The sequence below is a fragment of the Myxocyprinus asiaticus genome, chromosome 48 (genome assembly GCF_019703515.2).
Source record: "Myxocyprinus asiaticus isolate MX2 ecotype Aquarium Trade chromosome 48, UBuf_Myxa_2, whole genome shotgun sequence".
Classification (NCBI taxonomy): Eukaryota; Metazoa; Chordata; class Actinopteri; order Cypriniformes; family Catostomidae; genus Myxocyprinus; species Myxocyprinus asiaticus.
Window position 1 is genome coordinate 13,607,156 of NC_059391.1, and position 20,382 is coordinate 13,627,537.

General features: G+C 37.2%; 1 protein-coding gene across 1 annotated transcript; it reads right to left on the minus strand.

Annotated features, from left to right (window-relative positions):
• Window positions 1-422: 422 nt before the first annotated feature.
• LOC127437509 (formin-binding protein 4-like) lies at window positions 423-19,071 on the minus strand. Its single transcript, XM_051692480.1, has 17 exons — window positions 18,858-19,071; window positions 18,153-18,236; window positions 16,933-17,063; window positions 16,596-16,767; window positions 11,958-12,102; window positions 10,693-10,795; window positions 10,244-10,573; window positions 8,775-8,976; window positions 8,535-8,626; window positions 6,544-6,648; window positions 5,872-6,005; window positions 4,829-4,989; window positions 2,399-2,643; window positions 2,188-2,323; window positions 1,909-2,099; window positions 1,505-1,662; window positions 423-1,347 (listed from the first exon to the last, which is right to left on the minus strand). Exons 1-17 carry the CDS (start codon window positions 18,976-18,978, stop codon window positions 1,254-1,256), a joined length of 2,604 nt encoding a protein of 867 aa, XP_051548440.1. The 5' UTR covers window positions 18,979-19,071; the 3' UTR covers window positions 423-1,253.
• Window positions 19,072-20,382: the final 1,311 nt, after the last annotated feature.

Consider the following 20,382-nt stretch of genomic DNA (forward strand, 5'->3'; position numbering starts at 1 on the left):
TCTTGAGGTGCAACTGACGTCATTTGTGACACGGTTGCCATGGACACGTTGCGTGTTTGTTGTGTGAAGCACACTTCAATAACACAGGGGCAATTATAACTTGGGGTAAAAAAAAAAAAAAAAAAATCTTTGTCACATTTTTTTTTATCCCTTTTTCTTTTAACATTTTGCTCCAAGTATGCTTTAAAAGGTAAAACACCTAAGGGTTCTTACTTATAGAAGAAAACGTCCTTTTTTGGGATCATAGCCAACAAATCATTTTTGTGTGTGTGTGTGTATATATAACACATTCATACAGGCAAAACGTGTTAAATTACGTCTAAACTTTTATTATTATTTTATTTTTTTACAAAACGTAGATAGTTTTCTAGCAATGTAGAAAAAAAAAGTTTCGGTTTAAAAATGAGACAAGAACAAGTATATATGCTGTAAAACATACAGACCAACGTCCTTTAATATTAAAGAGAAAAAAGAAAGCGGTTGACACATTTGTAAAGGTGACCTTTTATCACAATATCAGTGAAAATAAAACGATACACAGTCCACATATGAAGCATAATTTAAAGTGCAATGGAGTTGCCAACAATAAAATACTTTGAAAGCATTAGTGAAACTGTTAAATGAGTTTACAACAAGTGTTGTTAATATAAAACTTTCTATAGCTATAAAATATAAATGGATGGTGGAACTTGATTTAAGCTTGAAACAGCAAAAATCTATTTTACATTTAGATGGATTTTTCCAAATGTTACAATTTTACAAAAGGTAAACCTGGAAACAGCTTTTAAGACAAGTCTGAGATATTTGAGAAATGGGACAGTCCTTTAATTTTGATATTTGTTTCATTTCATTAATAAATTGTGCCACAAGTTTCATGGTTGGGAGTAAAAACAAAAACATTTAAGTATAGAAAAAAAAACTTTCTAAATGTCTTCATTAACTGTACATGTTGGGCCTGGTTTCAAGATCACTGCATCTTTATAACAAATCTGCACATTAAAGGCCGTTAACATTGTCATTTTACATCAACCCATAACCTTAATATACATTTACTCATGAGATGATGCATTTGAATTTAACAGACACCATTTACCCAAGAAAAACAGCGACAGCCAATGTGCACATGTATAAAAAGAAACATTCATTCAAATTTGTCCACATAAGTCCATACTGAAGCTTAGTAACTTGGACACCAAGACACAGTTCAGTCCACCCCTTATGAAGGCTCTTATTCAAAGTTTCCAAATCTGGTGTTATGAACTCTGCATCGTCTTCCTTTTCTTTAGAAGTCTTTCCCTCCAGTCATCAGGCAATACTTCGAAGTTAGCGTTCTTTCCTGCTTTCCCTCTGTAAAGGAAGACAAATCACATATAGATTGTTCTTAACTTACTGCTTGGATATTAAAAGTATTCTAAACAACATTCATGGGAGTGGTCAAGAAAATTAAGTGACAAAGAATGAGAAAATGAATCACGTGTTATTTGTTTTTATGCTTTAAACTCACGAAGCAAGTTGCTGGTGTTTCCATTCTTCTATGCGTCTGTTGTTCAGTTGTTCTCGATCTTCATCGCTGGAGCTCGACTTCTCTTCTTCATCTAGCTCTTTCTGGATGCTCTGCCACTTCTTCACTAGGGATGGCATTTTCGTTTTGCTCTTCTTGGTCTTTCCAAAAATAAGACGGCATTTCTCAATCATTTCCAATTAAAATTTAAATAATTGATATTTAGAAAAATATGTCAGACAGAAGAAAAATAATATGAAAAAAGAAGCAACACTGGAAATAAATTTTTAACAGAGATGAAAAAGTTAAAAGAAAACAATTGGGCAAAATGCTGAAATGGAGGACAGACAAAAAAAAAAAAAAAAAAAAAAAAAAAAAGTTCAAACCTAATCTTCATCTACACCCACCTTCTCTTTCTTCAGTTTTTTTGTTTTATCCATAAGGATTTTGCTTGGTTCCAGGGTGCTGGGAGGAAGAGAAGCAGGAGGTGGTGGTTGGGCAGGTAAGGCCGGCATTGGTGGAGTTATGCTCTCTACAGGCAAAGGAGGTACTACTGCAGCAGTCATTCCCCAGTAAGTGTTTCCAACCAGAACTGGGGCTGTAAATACATGACAGAAACATGAGTGCATTCATTAAAACAAGGTAATGAAGAAATGTTTTAAAGCAGGATTGTGTATTACTCTTACCAGCTGTGGCAGTGGACTGAGTATATAGAATGGGGCTGCTGCCGATGGTGACTGCTTTGGTGAGCGGCCCTGATCCTGGTGCCTTGCGTTTCTGACATTTAGCCACAACTCCCAAAGAAGCTGCTGCCTCAGCTGCCTGTGGAATAGTACAGGCGTCAAAACATGCTCCAGTGCAAAGCAAGTAAAAATTCCCCAAGAGATTTTTTTTTACCTTGAACTCTTCTGTTCCAGGAGCTGGAGGCTCGGACTCCTCATCCTCCATCTCCACTTCCTCGATCTCTCCGTCATCACTGAGTGGTGGTGGAGGGGGTGGAGGAGGGGATTCAGGGGGTGGAGGAGGTGGTGGGGGTTGCTCCATAGGTGGAGGCGGCGGGTCCTCTGGAGGAAGTGGAGGCAGGGGTGGTTGCGGAGGCAAGGGAACCGACCAAAATGATTGCATGTCTCCCATGGAAGTTCCTGTGCGGGGAAAAAGAGATTCTTTAACTTAATAGTAATGTATTGTAATACCTTATATATTGCAGTTTTTAATTGGAACCTTTTATATCAACTCAGCACCTCAAGATCATGGCAGATTTGATATCATACAGCACTGATGTCAAATCTGGCATGACACGTCTTGAAGCAAGTTTAAATGTTTGTATACGAGTATGAGATTAGAGAGCTACAACTAAAGGGGAAGATTTTCAGTGAGAAAAGGCTACAATATACTCATGGCGAAGTTCTCTTTCATTCTTTGCTAAGAGCTAGAAAGAAGTTCAAAACAGTCATGCAACGGTATACTGTTTGCGGACATTCAGACACGGCTATGCTGCTGGGGGAGGCATCTACTGAAGCATTTAAACATGGGGACACACAAGGCTACATTTAAACATTATGCTGTTTTAATCACTCGATGATTTAAATTAATATACTGTATATGCAGTAGATGATGTGTAATTTGTCATGTTTCCATGCTACATTCATGGCGCGAGCACTGAACTCGCGTAGCCCAATTTTTCTAACCATGTGTATTTGAATGTGCAGAATGCGACTGGATTTATTTGCACTAATTAGTTGGTCCACAAGGTGGCAAAATTCACATTTGAGCCATTGCTGTCACGAAGAAGCACTATAAGAAGATGCAATTTCTGGTAAGAGACGAAGGTAAAAACAACAGTGGATGTGCACGTCAAGAGCGCTTGTGTGAGGGGGTCAGGAGATACCTGCAAATGTATAACTCGAGTCTGAAGGACTATAAAGACATCTTTATGGGTATAAACTCCTGAAGAGAAATTGTCCGGTGTCTTATAGCAGTCATTGCATGTATGCGCCAACCTCCTGCATATGCATGCACAGTCAGATGGAGTATACTTTGAAAGGTTTGCGTTCGACTGTATGCAGATGCTGAACGTTGGTGTCAAAATCAAAACATACTTTGGGCTTTAACCTGTTTTTTATTTTATGATGACACTGATACTACTGCAAAAATGGGTGTATACCATAGTGCCAGACTGGTGTAAATGAGCAGAATACAGACAAAAGAATTATGATTAGTGGCATATCTTAATTTGGGCAGATGTATGAATGGCTTTTGGCTGCAGACGGCATAAGAATGAAGCAGCATCTTAAACAACAGAGTGAATGGGCAATTAATAGTTTGAGTAGATTTGGTTACATTTTTAAACTAATAAAAACACAACATAGTCTTGGAAAATATCTCTACGCAAACAATCGACGGTAAGCAAGCACCAGCTCGGTAACTCTGCACGCCGGTTAGTTCATGTTTACTGATCTAGATTGAATCCGACAGCTTATGCCTGTTAAGTCCCTCACTCAAAGTAGGTGGAGCACCATGACACACTCACTGATGAAGTGGACCAACAGGAGTACGAAGGCGTTTAGCAGCCTGTGCGAAGTTTTCCTAAAAGTTCACGCTGGCAAGCCGTTTTGGACCACCGTAATGAACTCAAAAACCTTTTTTCGCTAGAAGTATATTGGAACCTTAACGACTTAACATTTTGTTCTTTTCATGGCAAAGTCATCGTATGGCTTCAGAAGATTTGGAATATAGTGCACATGTCGTACGGACCACATTTATGGTACTTTTCTGGTGCTTGTTTGGAGCACAACAGTGTGCATTAGAGGTCGCCCGATAGTGGGTTTTGCCATTACCGATAACTAAGATGGTGAAAAAGGCAGATAACTATTCATCAGCCGATAGTTTTTTTTTAAAACTAATTTATAGAATGTTAAAAAACAATCTTAATCTTTCCTTACCATGATGGGGACAGACATCGAGGCTAAAAGAGTCCAAAATTAAATAAAATCCCCAAAACAGATCATTGTGCAAACAAAATCCCAATAATAACTAGAAAAATTATGATTTGGTCCATAACATGGGACTTTTAACAAGCCCAAAATACTCCAAGGACTCTTATTTTGAAATGACACAGACTTGGCTTCATTACAATGCTCTATATGTAAATATTTACCAAATTAAGCTTTTTATAGCCTATACATTCATCAAATGAAAAGTTTTGTATATGTATATTTACTGATAAGGAATAAAAAAGTGAGGTGAAAAAAAAAATATTGGTAACTATCAGCATAGATTTTTCCCTTTCGGGTGAACTATTCCCGAACTACGCATCAAAACACCGACCTGTTATACCACCAGCAGCATCTGCGGATGGATGGCTGGTGTCTCCAATGCCAGCTGTGGGCAGCAGGGGTGGCTTGGCTTCCTCTTCCTCCTCCACGACTGGAAAATCCCACTGGGAGGCATTGGTCCGCTCGTTCACATAGAAGTACCGCCTGTGCTCTCTAGAGGTGGAGAAACAAACACAGGGAGACGTCTTACTAACCATTCTCTCGACTATTTTAAAGGTCATGAGACCCTTGGAGAGTCAAAGGGAAAGGGGCTCTAGTTCCCTAATGAGGGAATGTTGAACTGGGCTTCATTTGGAGCCCAGAGGAAGAGCCAGATTATAAGGGGTGCACTGATAAAGAACCCACCTTATCTTCTACAAAACAATGCAAAACCAAAAAAATCTCCAAGCCAATCCTGAAAAGTTTAGCAGCATTAACAAATCAGTTTCAGTTGCCATGGCAATACTCACACTGACAGTGACAAAAAACCCCTCCATTAGATGCCTTAAGGGAGGCATCTTCAACAGAGGGTGAAAGACTACAGTTTTATTCAACAATCATCAATAGTGCATGGAAAATCCAGTAAAAACAAACAATGAAATAGATTGGTCTGACCTTCAGGCTCCAAGGGCAAGGCATCGTCTTCCTTTATTGATGCTTGTGACATGTTGCTTCCACGTGGTCACTCTGTGTCACTCATTTCTCCCATCATTTTGGGGCAGTCCTGTAAAGTTCAAAGTTCTCGCACGCGCAAACCACCTTCCTAAGAGCTAGTAAACCCTTTTTGACTGATTTTGAGGGGAGGAGATGAGACTCAGGCCCAATTCTTTAGAATTCGGTTTGGTGGTCAGGCTGGCTCTTTAGAGACGCTCCCTTATCAGGTTTACCAAAACCTTGTCTTTATCCATACTCGTAAACACTCCCCAGTAATACAACCAAGTGCAAATCAGTCGCGCGTTTGTCATGTAGCGGAGGCAGTGTGGTCAATCATCACATGAGGAGGGTAAGTTTTAGGGAGGGGGAGTGATAAGGATATGAAAGGTAAGGAGCGCGTACCTGTCCCAGTGGCAGGACCAGCCTTTGGGAGTGGCGTTAAGTTCGTAATGTTTTATGTGCTCGGCGGCTTCCTGCAGCCTGCGGCGGAGATAGCTTCCATTAAGAGCGCCCTCTCGCCAGTCTGCGATCCGTGTCTGAAGGAGAGAGAAGACATCAAAAAGCGATTTCAATAAAGAGATCAGCCACATTAACATTCAGAAAGTTTTTTTTATTTACTTTATAACACTTTCCCATCCAGAATGCTTATTTACAGCAGCAAGTAAACTGATTTCTTATCAAATTGGATAATGTAACAGAAATTGTTGACATTGTGAGTTTAATTCATACATTAATAGATTGCTTGTCTTGTTCATGATACAGTATGATGCATTGAGCACAGCTGTAGTTCATATACAGTAAAAACACCCTCCCCTGCAGGATGTTCATTATTAGAGGAAAAACAAATTATTCCTTTTCAAATAAGAATGATATATCTGTTTTACTGGCAATATACCTCATCTGTGATCAGATTTTCTAAAGCTATGGCCAGTTGTGCAGCCAACCAATAACGTTAGAGCAACAGCAGTAAGAACGCCCACTAGTGACACAGTCTACAGAGACAAGCGACATCTAGCAACAAAATCGCTGACAATGTGAACTTTAGACGGCTTAAATTTCATGGTCTGATCTTACCTCCGTTTGCAGCAATAGCAGTTGAAAGTTTGAGATAGCTTTTTTGTCGATTCCCAAGAACTCCATTTTGCTGGTTAGTGTGTTGGCAAGTTCTCCGATCTGAAACTAAAGGCATTGCAACATGAGGATCTGTTAATGGAAACTTTTCCTGTCATAAAACAAGTTAAATTACCTTTAACTATAATCTGTAGGTCATTTCCTTTAATCCTTACGTTGTGTTCCGGTCATTTTGACCCGGATCACTTTTGCTTAAGATTTTTTTTTTTTTACTTAATCCAACTGGAATAAAATTCCTTGACTTTGTTCACAAATTACCTGAAAACACACACATACACAAAAAAATAGGACCATGTGCTTTAAATTTTTTTGGTTTTATTTTAATTTGTTACCCTTGTGATCCCAGTCAAAAATGACCAGCCACTGGCAATTAATGGATTAGACTACAAAATACATAAATATTAAGTGTTCAGGAGCATCCCAATCCTTTAGATGAGCACACAAGTCCTCGGAAATGTAAACACACAGAACACAATGTGTGCTGAGGGCCCTTTTGTGCATTATCCCTCCATGTACACTCTTTGAGGAATATTTCAAGATCTACTTATCATATTATGTTGTGTTTGGGCTCATTTGAATTGGGATAGTCTGCTGTATGTTACGATATGTCAATGTCTATGTTAAATGTATATACAGTTGAAGTCAGAAGTTTATATACACCTTAGCCACATACATTTAAACTCAGTTTTTCACAATTCCTGACATTTAATCGTAAAAACTTTCCCTGTCTTAGGTCAGTTAGGATCACCACTTTATTTTAAGAATGTGAAATGTCAGAATAACAGTAGAGAGAATGATTTATATCAGCACATTCCCAGTGGGTCAGAAATTTAGATACACTTTGTTAGTATTTGGTAGCATTGCCTTTAAATTGATTAACTTAGGTCAAATGTTTTGGGTAGCCTTCCACAAGCTTCTCATAATAATTTGCTATAATTTTGGCCCATTCCTCCAGACAGAACTGGAGTAACTGAGTCAGGTATTTAGGCCTCCTTGCTCGCACATGCTTTTTCAGTTATGCCCACAAATCTTCTATCGAACTGAGGTCAGGGCTTTGTGATGGCCACTCCAATACCTAGACTTTGTTGTCCTTAAGCCACAACATTGGAGGTATGCTTGGGTTCATTGTCCATTTGGAAGACACATTTGCGACCAAGCTTTAACTTCCTGGCTGATGTCTTGAGATGTTGCTTTAATATGTCCACATAATTTTCCTTCATGATGCCATCCATTTTGTGAACTGCACCAGTCCCTCCTCAGCAAAGCAAACTGTAGTCTGGCTTTTTTTTTGGTGGTTTTGGAGCAGTGGCTTCTTCCTTGCTGAGCAGCCTTTCAGGTTATGTCAATGTAGGACTTGTTTTAGTGTGAATATAGATACTTGTCTACCTGTTTCCTCCAGCATCTTCAAAAGGTCCTTTGCTGTTGTTCTGGGATTGATTTGCTCTTTTCGCACCAAAAACTACGTTAATCTCTAGGAGACAGAATGCGTCTCCTTCCTGAGCGGTATGATGGCTGCATGGTCCCATGGTGTTTATACTTGCGTACAATTGTTTGTACAGATGAACGTGGTACCTTCAGGCGTTTGGAAATTGCTCCCAAGAATGACCCAGACTTGTGGAGGTCCACAATTTTTTTTTTTTCTGAGGTCTTGGCTGATTCAAGTAATCCTTCTATCAATAAAATATATATTTTTTAAATTATGTTCAAAAAAGGAGTACAAAACCTGTCATAATTATGAAAACAATTGTTGTTAAAAAGATCTAATGCAATACCTTGTGATAATATATGCAATATGAGAGATTTATAAACAATCTTAGTGAGCCGGTCATTTTTGACCGGGAACACAAAATGTACAAAAGACTAGGAATGCGTATTAAGAAGAAAGTAAACATGTCAATTTTGACTCCATGTTGACTTTAATTCCTTTCAAATACCTTGAGGTCCTCCTCTTCCTTTTGAAGAGCTTTGGACACAATTTTCTCCTTTTCATCTTCTTCCCCTTGCTTGTCCACCATTTTGGAATGCACTTGAAACACAAGAGGCTCTGTAAGTTTCTGATTCATGTTCTACACTACTCTAGAAAACATCCAGTAAGCAAAGACTGTTCATCATTTTGAAGTAAACAGAGTTACTTTAATTTCTAAGCACTTAAGATATAAAATGACAATCTTTACCATTGTCTGAGCACTCAGGAGTGCCCCATCCTGCCTTGTCTGAGCCCCGACTGCTCGAGTCAGGGCTTGGTGCGCGGAGAAAAGATGTCTTCCATTTGCTGTTCTTCAAAAGTAAGTTGCGAGGCCCCTCCTGACTGGCTTCAGAACAGGGGCTGGAACCACCGGCACTGCCATCTCCTTCCTCCAAGGCTCGAAGCTCAGCCTACAGAACAATGTACCCTTAGCATTTTGATAAAGAACATTATTTTTTTAATCTAATGAGATATTCAATGGCCACATTTAAATGCACATCATTTTCCAATTAAGGTCCATATTCTGGTTAAGCCTTCATTCAGAATAAGACTTTTTACATACTTAACAGTATTGGAATTTTCCTGCATAAGTGGTTACAAGTACATTCTAAATATTCAAAGACATTCTATTCCTGCTACCCCCTTCTGGAAATACTCCAGGGTTGCTGCAGAATATTGGGGGGGGGTGTTGATTCATAGCCCGGAACTTTGAAATATATCGGAGACTCTTATTTTGAAATGTTTGCGCTTCACTGTTTCCTGCTGCTCATTCAAACAAATAAGGGATATAAAATGTGCACTCCTACAATAATCTAAAACATATTACAATATAAATTTAAAAGTAAACACTGTCATATTTCATCAACACTACATCATCATCAGTTGATCATTAGTGATAGTTTGTCATAAATTTCCGATATAGCCTAATGATTGTGAACTGCTCTGCAACAGCTGAAAACATATCACAATTCCCATCTTTCCACCCCCAAATTTAAGATTAATTAAGACTTTTGTTGTATCATTTAAGATATTAAGGCTTTATATGACCTTAAATTTTGGAAAACTGAATTTAAGACATTTTAAGAATCCGCGGGAACCCTGTACTCGCTAATACTGTATTCCATTTCCAGAAATAGTTCACCCAACAATGAGTACTCCCTCATAATTTATTTAGCCTCATGTCCTTCCAAACCTGTATGACTTTGTGGAATAGAAAAGTTGGAAATGATTATGAATATCCTGGTGTCTATTTAATACATGACAGTGGATTTTACCTCACTTTAAAGCTTAAAAAAGGACCAAAGGTTTAATAAAGTAGTCCATGCGGCTCATGTGAAATATATACAAGTCTTCTGGTGGCATACGTAGGATTTGGTGATAAACAGCCTGAAATGGAAGTTATTTTTTAGTGAAATCTTAATACGGTTTAAGCACAAAAATTTTAATTTTTGCATGAATTACTTACATGACCCTAAATTTCAATGAATGCATGCATATACTAGCTGTCTTGTTCAGATTTCTAGGAACCAGAATATTGGCTTAATCAAGTTCAAACTGTTACATGACGCATACATAAATCAAAATATGACCAAATTTTGATTACTATAAAAATTGAGCATATGCACACAGTCTTTAAAACAAAACAAAAAAAAAAAGTTTTCTAAAGATGCAACTCACTTTTTTCCTCTCTAATGCTAATTCTAGTTCCATGGTGTCCTCTTCTGCCGCCGCCTCCTCCTTGTCAGTAGATTCTGCAGAGTGGTTCCTGCTGCGCTGGTTAGTCTGGCTGTCCGTGTCCCGAAGAGCCGGGGAGTCCAAAGGTGGAGTCCCTTCCCCCTCCAGATCCTGGGCTGTTTCCGCTGTTTCCTCCATGGCCATTACCTTCTTTCTCCACTTCTCTTCTGCTTCCTTAACCTCCTCTGGGATAAGAGGAGCTAGGAGTGTAGCTGCAACACCTCTCCTCTCCTCCTCCTCGCTGGTCAAGGCTACAACACTCTCCATTACATCCTGTGTGGATAGAGGATGCAGAATTACACATTACTGCAACTGACTAAACGCTAAGTGAAGAAGTAGAACAATAGGTATTCCAATCAGGTGTGATTGAGGGGTTGTTGCAAAAATCTTGCCTTCTTTTTGGTTTCCCTCTTGGATGTGGGGGCAGCTGCAACAGACGGCTGTTCAGTATAAACAATGCTATGCTGAGCCACACCATTGCCGTTTACAGATGAACTGTGAAAAGTAATGTGAAATTAGATGAATGTGTGAATAATTCCAAAACATACAAAGTGCACATTTCTATTCTACAAAATCATCACTCTTTTATAATTTGTGCATAGCTACAGTGGCCCCAAAAAACATTTGACACATAAGCCACTTAAAAATGTACAAGTGTATTTGCATTAAATAACAAAATATCAAACCACGTGGCATCTGTAAGATTTTTCTAAAAAATAAACAAACTTTACATTTGAGCAATTTTTTTTATTTTTAATAGTTGCATGAAGTCAGCCACCAGTCAAGATCACAAAACTGTAGTTCATCACATTAACTATGCTACACATTAAAATAAATGACATTTGTGTATCTTTAGTATGGCTCAAGTTTACAAATACTTTCTAGGACCACTGAATATTCATTTCTTCAAGAAAATCTTTATTATAATTTCAAAAGATCTGCGGCCAGATTCACAAAACATTCTTAAGAAAATTCTTCATTTATAACTTAAGAAAAAAGTTAAGAATATTCTGTATTCCCGAATCATGCTTATTGAAACGGATGTGCTGGATATAGTGCTCTCTTTCCGCGATCTTTAGTTCATAGAAACATAATAATTATAACATTAGAAAGCTGAGACTTTCTTTTTTACCCCCCCACCCCACCCCCCATATCCACATCCCTAATGGAGTTGGGCACAGCGGAGACAGCCTCCACCACTCTTTCCCATTTACCCGCCTCTTAATTTCCAACATTATCAAGCTTCTCAAGGAGAACTTTTTCCTTGCAGTTATTTCCTCAACAAGAACCTCTTGTCTACTAAAGTTTTTGTTTCTTATCTTTTCCTCCAGGTCAAATTAAAATGTATCAAATTGTTAGCAGCAAGTAAATTCTCCTATGACGGTTAATGCCGTTAAACTAACACAACTCACGCACTTTATATAAAAAAATTTTTTTAAAAATTATGACAGTCAAAACTAGTCTTTTTATTCTTAAGAAAATATTTGAGAACTTAAGAATTTTTCAAGAATTGCACTTAGGAACGTTCTTACGAACTTCTTATAATTTATCCTAAGAACTTTTTTGTGAATCCGGCCCCAGATCATCAAGACGACTGGCAAAATATTTGCAATATGCAAGTTTCTTTCAAAGGCGAGATCTCACGTTCTAAACTCACCTGCTTGCATAATGAAGACTCTGCATTTGGTCTGCCAGATAATGTGGGAGCTCCCAAGCAACCTCATTGGTCTGAGTATTCCAATAGTAGTAACAGCCGGTGTTTTCATCCCACACCTCCTGCCAGTCACCCATTTCCAACCCAGCTATAACACCCCCAAACATAACAAAACAAGCATTAAAGGTGCACTCAGTAATTCTAATCCAATACACTTTGTCAAATTCTGCAAATATCTCCTCACAGTCTGCAAGCTGTCCGTTCTGTGGGTGGGCTGAAAAAAAATCTAGTATTTGTACACAGCCCTAGCTCTGTAAATGAGACAAAAACAAATGGATCAGACCGATCCACACAACACTACTCCCACCAATCAGCAACAGGTGGTGGTTCTTGCGCGTGCACAGGACGGGGGGTGGGGTCAGAGCAAGAGGGAAATTCATTAGAAGAGCGACGGCAAATTTGTTTCACAGAACCCATATATGCTGTTGTTGTGATGTTAGATTTTGTAGCAGGAGCGTTGTGAGTGTCTGGAGCTGGTGTGCGTAAAACAGTCTCGTCTTCTCTGCAAGTTATCTTAGCAGCAGCAACTTACTACATTTGGGGGGCGGGGCTTCCAAAGGAGCACTGAAGGGAAGGGTGTGTTTGTTTTGGCAGTTGAGTTCAAATATCATCAGTGTTTCTCAGGAATCACTGAGTGCACATTTAACTTATACAATTCATGTCTATGTAATAGGGCTGGACGATAGGGCAATGTTATCAGATATCGGCGATATCTAACAAAGATCCCTATGCCGATCGCAACACTCAATTGACAAAATCGGGAAATGGCAAAACCATGGATCTGGGAAGTCATCAAATATAGGTGGCCAGGGTGTGAAACTAGCACCCACTAAACGTGACAAGGCTGAATCCAGTTCGCAGGCTCCTCGTCCAAATGTATTTCATGTGCGGGTAATTTTGCTCATGTACCCGCAACAGGCGGGCAGCTGTAAGACGTCTCGCAGTGACACATGACAAGAAATCCTGTTAGTCACAAAGACACGCTTTAAGAAACGCACTTTATTATATTTTTAAGAACAGACAAAAGAAAAGTCATCAATGCTCATGTCTGATTCGCTGTTTGTTCAGAGGCGTGCGGCACGAGCCTGTCTTGTGGAACACACGCATGTAAGGAGTTCTCACTCTTTTTTTTCTCAGTTTCATTTATCTGAAAACTGTTTGCAAGAATAATGTCGTCTATGAGAATGCTGCAAATGATCTCCGAACATCTCAGGAGGTGCTTTGAGTTTAGTTTGCTTTATTTTCACGGACCAATTTGCGGTTAACATGGATTGTGAACGCAACTCTGCAGGTTCGGTAATATATATCTTTGTATTAAAGAAAGACGAAAGTGGATAAATCATAAAGTAATATAAGACTCGTTCACCTTGAACCTAAAATTGAGTTTTATTTTATTTTCTTTTGGCAGTATTAACTGTATTACCAAAACACAATACAAACACAAATTCGATAAGAACACACATTTGGCACAATTATTTTGGGAACACAAGGGAATTTATTAGGCTTATTTATTTTGATTATCATTATCTTTACATTTATAATTGTCTTTAGTTCTTAATCTGCAGGCTATTAGTAATTTTCCACCTGTTCTCGTTGACGGATGCTTGCGTGATGGCAAATGGAGTCGTTGGAGATGGTAAATGTTTGGATTTGGGGAGGTGGTTAAATAAGATTTTTTTGTTTAAAGTGCAATTTGAATTTAGAAATGTCTTTTGTTTATGTTTTGTGTGTTTCAATAAATGAATTTAATTTTTAAAGCAAAATCAATAAAGCAAAAATAATCAACAACACTCAGCGGGGGGGTTGATGATATAATCGTATATCGTGATAAATTTTAAGGCGATTATCGATAAAATATTTTTTACACATCACCCAGCTTTACAATGTAATAGTAGACGTCATCTTATGGGACCATAAATACTAAAGTTAATGCAAGCTAGGGTTATTATAGTTTTAAAAAATGTAATTCGTTTTTATTTTTACTTCATTTGTGTTTTGGTTTTCAATATCAGTTTCAGTTTCGTTTTAGTTAGATTAAATGGTGCATAAATAGTTTTTATTTTGTTTTAGTGTAGTTTTAGTTTTCATCCATTATAACACCACAAAATATATGTAACACTTTAAAATAAGGTTGCATTTGTTAAAATTGGTTAACTATATTGGTTAATGTGAACTAACAGTGAACAACATTATCAGCACATATTTACCTTAGTTAGTTCATTCCAACATATACTAGAAGATTTTTAACAATAAAAACTATGTTATGGTAATAAATTGTATATGTAAATATTAGTTCATACATTTATGAACTAAAATGAACTAGAATGATTTATAAATTACTGTACCATTGACCAAGATTAATAAATGCTATAAAAAAATGTTTTGAACACTTTACAATAAATTTCCATTTGTTTACATTGGTTAACTACATTAGTTAACATGAACTAACAATGAACAATACTTTTACAGCATTTATTAATCTTGGCTAGTGCTCATTTCAACATATACTAATATAGTGTTGTCACGGTACCAACATTTCAGTAGTCGGTACTGATACAAGTGAAATTTCACGGTTCTCAATCCCAATTTCAATACCACAGCAAAAATATGCTAATATTATAATGTGCTATTGAACACACCAGTTTAGTTATTTTTATTTAACAATTATTTTATAATTATTATTATTTTCCAGATCTATACATAAAAATGTTTAAAGTTTAATTTAATTTCGTCATCAAAATGGTGTCTAATCAATAAATTCTTAAAACTTTTAACAAGTGAAAATAGAACTTTTCAACATGTAATTGCATTTTTTTTTTTTTTTGCCAAACATTTAACAGAGGTCTTGCTTGTGATATATTCCTTAATTTTTATTATTGTTATTATTATTATCATCATTACAGTGAATATCACATTTTACTACACAGTTGTAATATATTTTATTCAATTTCAGGCATCTAGCTTATATTTTGAAACATGCTTTTATTATGACGTGTATATTTTTGACTGAATCTTCACTTTCTGGATAAAGAGTTTGCAACACTTTTAAGTCACGTCTGAAATCTCATCTCTTTACACTGGCCTTTGAATCTGACAAATTAAATGTAGGACACAGATTTGTAGTGTTTGTATTTTATACTTCTGGTGTTTGTATGTGGAAATTTTTAAATGTTATGTTTTCAATTGTATTACTGTGAAGCACTTTGGTCAACTGTTGTTTTAAATGCTATATAAATAAAGCTGAGCTGAGATTAAAGCGCAAATGCTGTGATTTAATTATATAAATATATAGTTTACATGTGCTGCGTGTTTCACAGAAGATTAGTGCTCTGCTCTGTCATCTCATACAACGTGAATGATTCTCAATATCTGTGGAGTTTCTAGTGGATGAGCGGTCAATTTATACAATACTCAGCTCATCCACAGTAAGATTGCAGCCTTTAGCAGTTTAATAAATCACACTAGGACATATCACAATTTTAATATGATTAATTGTCTATTTCAGTGTAAAAGGAGTTTAACATTAGTTAATGCACGATGAACTAACATGAACAAATAAAACATTTATTTTTATAAATTAACATTACCTAAGATTAATAAATGCTGTAAAAAAAAAAAACTGTTCACTGTTAGTTCATGCTACCTAATGCATTAATCAATGTTAACGAATGGAATCTTACTGTAAAATGTTACCAAAGATATTGTTTTTTGTTTGTTCATGATGCATTTACTAATGTTAACAAGTACAAACTTATTGTAATGTGTTAGCCTGCATGTAGTAACACTTGACCAGAAGCTACTCATACTCAAAATAATACCATCAAAGTTAAAAATTATTTGTAAAATTCACAACACAGCACTTGCTGGCATGAAGGAAATGTGCTATAAATGTAACCTATATTCTATATTGCTGATGCATATAAGCTACATTTAGCAGTAACTACTCAAACATCTCCGCAGCATTTATCAGCAGCATGGACTGGAATCACAAAAGTTGTGTGTCAGACAGCCCACACCAGAAAACAAGTAGTCGCTTATTTGACAAAGTTTCCAAAGTTCATGGAATGAAATATATTCAGAAGTTTTGTTTGAGGTAAACTAAATGAGATCCCAATTTATTTTGTGAATTCTTTGCTATGTTCCAAAGGGCGTCCTTATTTGCAGTCAGCCTTTTGTCGCATGCTGGTTTATTTTGGTGTTCAGAGCCCCTCACCTAGATTTACGTGCCTCTTAACATCATGTATGGGTGTTTTCACAAGTCAATCAGTCTACAGCTCACTGGTTCATTTTGAGGAAAACACCAAGACATCAGGCTTGAGAGATTATTGAAATCAGGTCATCCACCAATGACTGAAAATACGAAAACTAAAGTTATTCTCTCCATGATTCTATTTAGTTTTCATTTGTATTGTAGTGGGCATTTTTAGTTTCAGATTAATTTGTTATTTTTGAAAACTTCCATTTTTATTATTAATTTTATTAATGAAAATATTTTTTCACTGTTTTTCATTTACGATAATAACCTTGATGCAACCCAACCGATTATTCTAATGCACATAACCCAGCTATTGGAGAACTCACCTCCTGCAAGGGAGTACTGCGTGTTGTATTGAAATTCTTGTGTGGGGTGGTTCTGATCATGAGCCTGCTGGTCCATTTTGGGTTCAGGGCGAGGAGGGGTTGGGGCTGGAGCACTGGACTCAGTCCCTGATTCATTTGACTGGGTCGGCTGGGTGGTTATTGCATCAATTTCCTGTTGGAAACATAAACAAAAGTCATGTCATGCCAATATATTTTTTTTTTTTTTTTTTTTTTAGAGATAACAGAAAAGTGTAAAAAGTTTTAAAAATACTCTTGTTTTGTCTTATTTAGAAGGTGTACAAATATACACTGTTGGATATTCTGTAGCGTTACTCACCGCCATAAAATTGGCAAGTGTGCTGTCAATGTCTCCAGATTGGTTATGTTTTGCCTTAGTGGCAGGTGTGGGGTTCTCCGCCGCATCTTCTTCTTCGCTGTCTTCATACGCTCCGAGTAAAGACAGGCCCTCTGCAAAACAAACACACAATGCATTAATCATCACCACAGTTCTTTCATTATGATATCTGTATTATATTTGACTCCATTTTACATTATTTATTTTTATCCCCTTTTCTCACAATTTGAATGCCCAATTCCCACTACTTAGTACGTCCTCGTGGTGACGCGGTTACTCACCTCAATCCGGGTGGCGGAGGACAAGTCTCAGTTGCCTATGCTTCTGAGACCGTCAATCCGCGCGTCTTATCACGTGGCACATTGTACATGACACCGCGGAGACTCCGCATGTGGAGGCTCATGCTACCCTCCGCGATCCACGTACAACTTACCACACGCCCCATTGAGAGTGAGAACCACTAATCGCGACCACGAGGTGGTTACCCCATGTGACTCTACCCTCCCTAGCAACCGGGCCAATTTGGTTGCTTAGGAGATCTGGCTGGAGTCACTCAGCACACCCTGGATTCGAACTCGCGACTCCAGGGGTGGTAGTCAGCGTCAATACTCGCTGAGCTACCCAGCCCCCCCTTTATATTATTAAAAATAAAGATTATATATTAAAAGAAGCACTCAATACTTTTTTGAATATGTCATCTTGGACTTGACACCTAATGGCGTGAATGCAGCACCATTCAAATGCAGTAGTCTTAAGTTACTATTGCCAATGTTAAAGTTCACCATTCACAGTAAAACAGGATTAGTTTAATCAATAAGTCAAACTGTCCAATAACAGGGCGGTTACTGAGATTATGCAAATAGTATTCGGCGGGTCATGTGATTCTAGCATGGCAGCCCCGATGAGGGGACCCTCTCCATGTAAAACAGCTTGTATAAGGTAACTAATTAAACTGGAGTCTTCATCTCATGTGAGTGGTCTTGACACTATACACATGTTTCAAAATTACAATTAATTTCTTTAGAAATAAAATATTTTAAATTAGGAAAACCATACTGAGTACCTCTTTAAATAATTATATATAAAAATACAAAAATATCATAGAAATATAATATAACATATATCTAGTAAATATATAAACGTCTATTATACAACTATTCCCACTAAAGATTATTTATTGTCAACAAGCAGGTGTAACTTACGTGTGGCCTTCATAGCCGGGGTCTTCATTAATATGTTCACTTCTCTGGGGATTCCCTGTCCATCTGTGTTACCCTCAGGTTCGTCTACAACAGGAGTCAGACAGGTTGTACCGTTATAAAAACGTTTTTAATTACCCAATTGAACCAGTACTACGTGTTTATCAGAAGTGTGTGAGTTAGCATGCAAGCTAGCGCTTTGTCTCGAGCCCTGCGGCGGCTGTGTTGCGAACTCTGAATATGGCTCAAAACTGATTTAAAATTATCTTTAATGTATCAATTTAAACCCAGTTAGATTGTTAAGCATGTTATTCCTTTGATATTAAAACCGTAAATAGCCTGACAAGCTCTGACATCACACATATCGGTTCATCGGTACCGGTTGCTAACGCTAAACATAACCGGAAACGGAGTTTAAAAACCAATGAACCCAACCACGCTATATATTTACGACTATTAAAAGCAACTTAATTTATATCAGAGCAACACACCTCTCGCAGTTACAATATAAGCAGCCAAATGTAACAATTGGCTATCAGCTTACTGTCAGTTAGCCAGCTCGTTTATGAAAAGACTCGTTTTCCACTCGCTTCAGAAGCGTATGATTCTCTCGCAACGATTCGCCTTGCTCTAGTATACTTTGTTTATCTAGTACTGCACTACCGACGTGTGACAAATCAAATATGTTCTGATCTATTTTTCGCTTACCTTCGGATCCAGAGCCGACTCCGTCCTCTCTTGCTGCTCCCGTGGCGCTGCGGTTCGGTGCTGGCGGTGAGAGCTGTAATATGGTTCTCCTGCCTGTGCCTGTGCGAGTCTTCTTCCCCATCACTGCCGCTTCTGCTGCTGGTAATAATGGAGCTGCTCTCGCGATTAGAGCTCTGTGTGCTACTGAGCTGTCCGTTCTTCTTTAGGTTTTATGGCGGGTTGCGAACCAACTTAATAGGTGCATACCGCCACCTTCTGTGATGCAGTGTGAAGATAATGAAATCTATATTTCTCCCTATTCCCTATATCCTATATTTTAATCCACCGCTCCTAATAAATCTCATTATTGCATTCATTTGTTTCCTCGCATTTGGACTATCATTTAAGATATTGCTTATTATGAATTCTTGACTTCCTAAGGTTTGTTATTCTTCCTTAAGACTCCTCCTTTCTCTTTTATATTTAAGATATACCATCAGCACATGCTCTACTGTCTCCTCTATTGCACAAACCTCACATAAACCTGTATTATGATGTGTAATGTATAGTTAAGATTTGAATGTCCTGAATATAACTTGTTCCAATCTACTTATGTTGTGAATGATTTGACTTTTTTTAATGCTCCTTTGTACCTTACGATAATGTCTTCCTGCTTGACATGAATCCCAATAAGTCGGGCATTTCCTATTGCATGCTTCCAATACCAAATGTTTCCCTACTGATCTGCTAAGTGAAATACTTGTACTTGGTTCATCCATCCTTAATGATTCTTTAGCCATTCTGTCTGCTTTTTCATTGCCTTGAATTTCCACATGTGCTGGTACCCACATGAAATGAATTATTATTCCTATCAGTTTTAGACTGTATAATTTAATCATGATTTCTATTAAAATGTCAATTCTATTTGTTTGATTTGATTGTAAACTCATAAGAACTGCCACTGAGTCAGAACATATTATTACTTTATCTATTATTACTTTTACTTCATAAATCCAACCTAGTGCCATTAAGATTGCTATCATCTCTGCAGTGTATACAGATGTATCATCTGTTAAAAAAATGTGTCATATATTCTCGTATCTAATTACGATCCATAAAAGGAGGACTTTGAATTTGTCGTGTTGAGCAGATATGCTTTGTGACAATAAAATATTACAATTAATTTGACAAATTGAAATTTGTGTGATAGCTAAAACTATTCCCACGTCTGGTAAACAAATCATGATATTTATAACTATTTTATATGTATTTGTAATTGTATTATATGGGGTTATTATTGATATATATTTACACTAATAATTTGCAGTAAAAAATAAAAGAAAAATACAAATAGCCTAAATAAAAACTACATAAGTTATGTACCATTAATTGCAAATTATTTATTTGTAGTGAGCAAGACTTATACTGAGATTATGTTTAATTCACTTATCATAAATGCATAATCAAAGATGTAGATTTAGGTATAGGGATGATAGGGACATGTCCTTATCAACTTTCAGAAAATCTGAAATGTCCCCACCAACAT